The sequence below is a fragment of the Achroia grisella genome, unplaced genomic scaffold (genome assembly GCF_030625045.1).
Source record: "Achroia grisella isolate CSIRO2021 unplaced genomic scaffold, CSIRO_AGI_Agris_v1 utg1305, whole genome shotgun sequence".
Lineage (NCBI taxonomy): Eukaryota > Metazoa > Arthropoda > Insecta > Lepidoptera > Pyralidae > Achroia > Achroia grisella.
Window position 1 is genome coordinate 74,957 of NW_026712618.1, and position 3,439 is coordinate 78,395.

At 61.5% G+C, this 3,439-nt stretch overlaps 1 protein-coding gene across 1 annotated transcript; it reads right to left on the bottom strand.

Annotated features, from left to right (window-relative positions):
* Positions 1 to 677: 677 nt before the first annotated feature.
* Positions 678 to 1,091, bottom strand: LOC131855133 (uncharacterized; the record flags this gene model as incomplete). The annotated part of the gene is made up of 1 exon (XM_059206378.1): positions 678 to 1,091. A coding segment is annotated over exon 1 (414 nt), but the record flags the coding sequence as incomplete, so codon positions are not given.
* Between the last annotated feature and the right edge of the window lie 2,348 nt (positions 1,092 to 3,439).

Consider the following 3,439-nt stretch of genomic DNA (forward strand, 5'->3'; position numbering starts at 1 on the left):
TCTGCGCGAAAAACACGCCAATCCATCCGCCGCCTCGACGGTCTCGTCGGTGTGGTGGTGGTGGAGAGGTCAAGCGTGGCTAGAACTGGGAGGTGCTGTGTGTCAAGGTCGTACAGCACCTCCAGTAAGACCGGGCAAGGCACAGCCTGCACTAGGGCAATGTCCAGAACGTCTGGGCTATGTGTGGGATTTGAGGGTACGTGGGTTGGGTGCGCTGGGCCCAACACCTCGTACCCGTGGATCTGCGAATCCTGGAGGAGTCTTCGACCTATCGGCGAGCACAGACGGGAACCCCAAGCCGTGTGCTTCGCGTTTAGGTCGCCCATAAGCAGGGTGGGACTCCTCCCATCCAGAACGTTCCGGACATCGGAGGGGCTGAATTCCAGTCCCGGGGGACGGTAAGCTGCCTCTTTTTCATATTATTATTGGGTCGTCCGCTGGTCCTAACTGGACCGCTGGGTACGGGCCCCGAGCTTGCGCTCCTTGCCCGGGCATTCTGCTGGGGTGAACCACCCCAGCGTCGTTCTTTTACCGGCCGACCTGCCGGCCGGCCGGAGGGCGGCTGCTTCTCAGCAGCCGCCTGTGGGCGTTGTGTGGCAGGAATCATTATGTCGCTCGCCGAGCCGGCTTAACGCCGCCACGTCACGTAAATGACGTGATCACTCGGTGGAGAGTAGGTCGCGCGGGAGCGCGCGAGTGGCGTCCGGTGGGCGCGCGTGGAGAGGGGCGAGGTCGCGCAGGTGCGCTTCGCGCCCGCTGTCCGCGCGCGTGAACATCGCGCGCGTCAACCGGACGACGAACTGCTCCACCGATGGGACCTTGAGGTCGCGGGCGATCACGTCATTACGGACGTACCGTCCGGCATTTGTGCACAGACGGAGGGCGGCGTTCTGTTGGACCTGCAGTCTCCGCCGCTGTGAGGCCGAGCACAGTGCGTACCATGCGGGGGCGGCATATGTGAGCCGCGAACGAATGTAGGTCTTATAAATGCCTACTTTCGTCCGCAGCTGCAGCCTGGATTGTAAGACCGGTCGCAGCATAGCGCGCGCGGCCTTGGCTTGGGTGACAACCCGGTCCACCTGCGGCTTCATACGCAGCGACCGGTCGATTTCTACCCCTAGGTAACGCACTGTGCGTTCCCACTGGATGGGCTGGCCTCTCAGTAAGAGGGGCGGCGGGCATTTGCACCCGGGGCGGGTAAGCAGCGCCACCGTTTTACCCACGTTAACGGTGGTACGCCACTTATCCAGCCACTCGGGGAGCAGGTCCAACAGCCGCTGCATTTTGCGAGCGGCTGCGTAGGCTCGGCGAGACGACGTAAGGAAGGCACTGTCGTCGGCGAAAAGAGCGAGGACGACATCCCTCTCTCCCTCTCGGAGCTCATCCCTCAAGGTGGGGATGTCGTCTGTGTACGTCGCGTAGAGCGCTGGCGAAATGCAGCTGCCCTGCGGGACTCCGGCGGCAATTGGGCGTGTGGTAGAGTCACAGTTCTCGACCGAAACATAGAAGCTCCGGCCCGAGAGGAACGAGTCCACTACTCGCACGTATGCTGACGGCGTGTTGGTGTCGAGCAGCTTTGACACCAAACCGTCGTGCCACACACGGTCGAACGCCTTCTCTATATCGAGAAATACGCCGACCGTGTAGTGGCCGCGGTTGTGCTCGACAGCCATATGGTGGAGCACGCGCGTCAGCTGCAAAGTCGTCGAGTGTCCGCCTCTGAAACCGAACTGCTCGTCGCGAGGCGACAGAGTCGGTCTCAGGCGGCGGAGCAGGAGGCGCTCGAACGACTTTGCTACGTGCGAGAGCAGAGTGATGGGCCGGTAGCTTGCCGGCAGGCGCTTGTCCTTGCCGGGTTTCGGGAGGACTATGACTCTACCCAACTTCCAGTTGGTAGGGAAGTGGCCGGTCCGGAGTATACCGTTGTAGAGCCTAGCTAAACACGCTAGGGCTCTACGGGGCAGCTGTGCGAGCGCTGCGGTGCTGATCCCGTCCGCTCCGGGCGCTTTGCGCTTCGGCAGGCGGCTGACGAGCCGCCTTACCTCGCCGGGCGAAACGAAGCTCACTTCGTTTACGTCCGGCGACGGAGCGGTACGGAAATCGCATACGCGACGTACGACTCGCTCGTGGTGCTCGACGACAGTGCTGGGTGCGTCGGCGGCGATTGGATTGGCCGTGAATTGCCCCTCAAAGTGCTGTGCCAGGATTTCTGCCCGGTCTTGGGCTGCGTAACGACGTCTGCCCGTCTCGTCAAGCAACGGGCTGACGGGGGGTCGTGCATTGGTGAGCTGTCGATTGAGTTTGTGCAGGTCGGTATCGTGTTCGCCAGCCCGGGATATGACACCATCCCAGGCGGCTCCACGCCAATCCCGCACTCCCTCCGACAGCTCTGCAGCCAAGCAGTTGAGCTCACGCTTGACCCGCGGGCAACGGGTTCGGGCCCATAGGCGACGGAGATTCTTTTTCCGGGCGAGTTTTTCGCGCAGATGGTGTGGCAATTCCTCTCGACGGCGAGAAGCCACGTTTATTGTGGTAGTTGCCGCCTCCACTGCGGTGCGGATTCGCTCCGTTATGAGTGTGGAGGCGGCTTCGACACCCGCTGGCGATGATTGTTCGCCGTCGAGGTGTAGATGCTCCAATTCTGCGCGAAAAACACGCCAATCCATCCGCCGCCTCGACGGTCTCGTCGGTGTGGTGGTGGTGGAGAGGTCAAGCGTGGCTAGAACTGGGAGGTGCTGTGTGTCAAGGTCGTACAGCACCTCCAGTAAGACCGGGCAAGGCACAGCCTGCACTAGGGCAATGTCCAGAACGTCTGGGCTATGTGTGGGATTTGAGGGTACGTGGGTTGGGTGCGCTGGGCCCAACACCTCGTACCCATGGATCTGCGAATCCTGGAGGAGTCTTCGACCTATCGGCGAGCACAGACGGGAACCCCAAGCCGTGTGCTTCGCGTTTAGGTCGCCCATAAGCAGGGTGGGACTCCTCCCATCCAGAACGTTCCGGACATCGGAGGGGCTGAATTCCAGTCCCGGGGGACGGTAAGCTGCCAGGACCTTCAGTTCCGCGCCGTCGACGTTGATGCTGACTCCTATGGAGCGCATGACGCGGAACTCGGGGCGCTCTAACTCCACGTGGACTACGTCCCGACGGACTAGTACCGCCGTACCGCGGTACGCAATGCCCGCCGGTGACGTTTCGTCGCGTCTATACACGTGGTAGTTAGGCACCCTCAACGTCTCCTTTTCTGTGAGCTTCGTTTCACCCAGGAGTATGATGTGCACATCCTGGGTGCGAGCTAGGAGACGGAGGTCCTGGACTTTATCCTTTATTCCCCGGGGTTCCAGTACACAATGCGCAGGCTAGTACCCGCCATTTGTGTACTGTTGGATTTTGGCCAATCCATTTAATGCCGCCGACTTAGTATCTGCGCCGGCCGCGA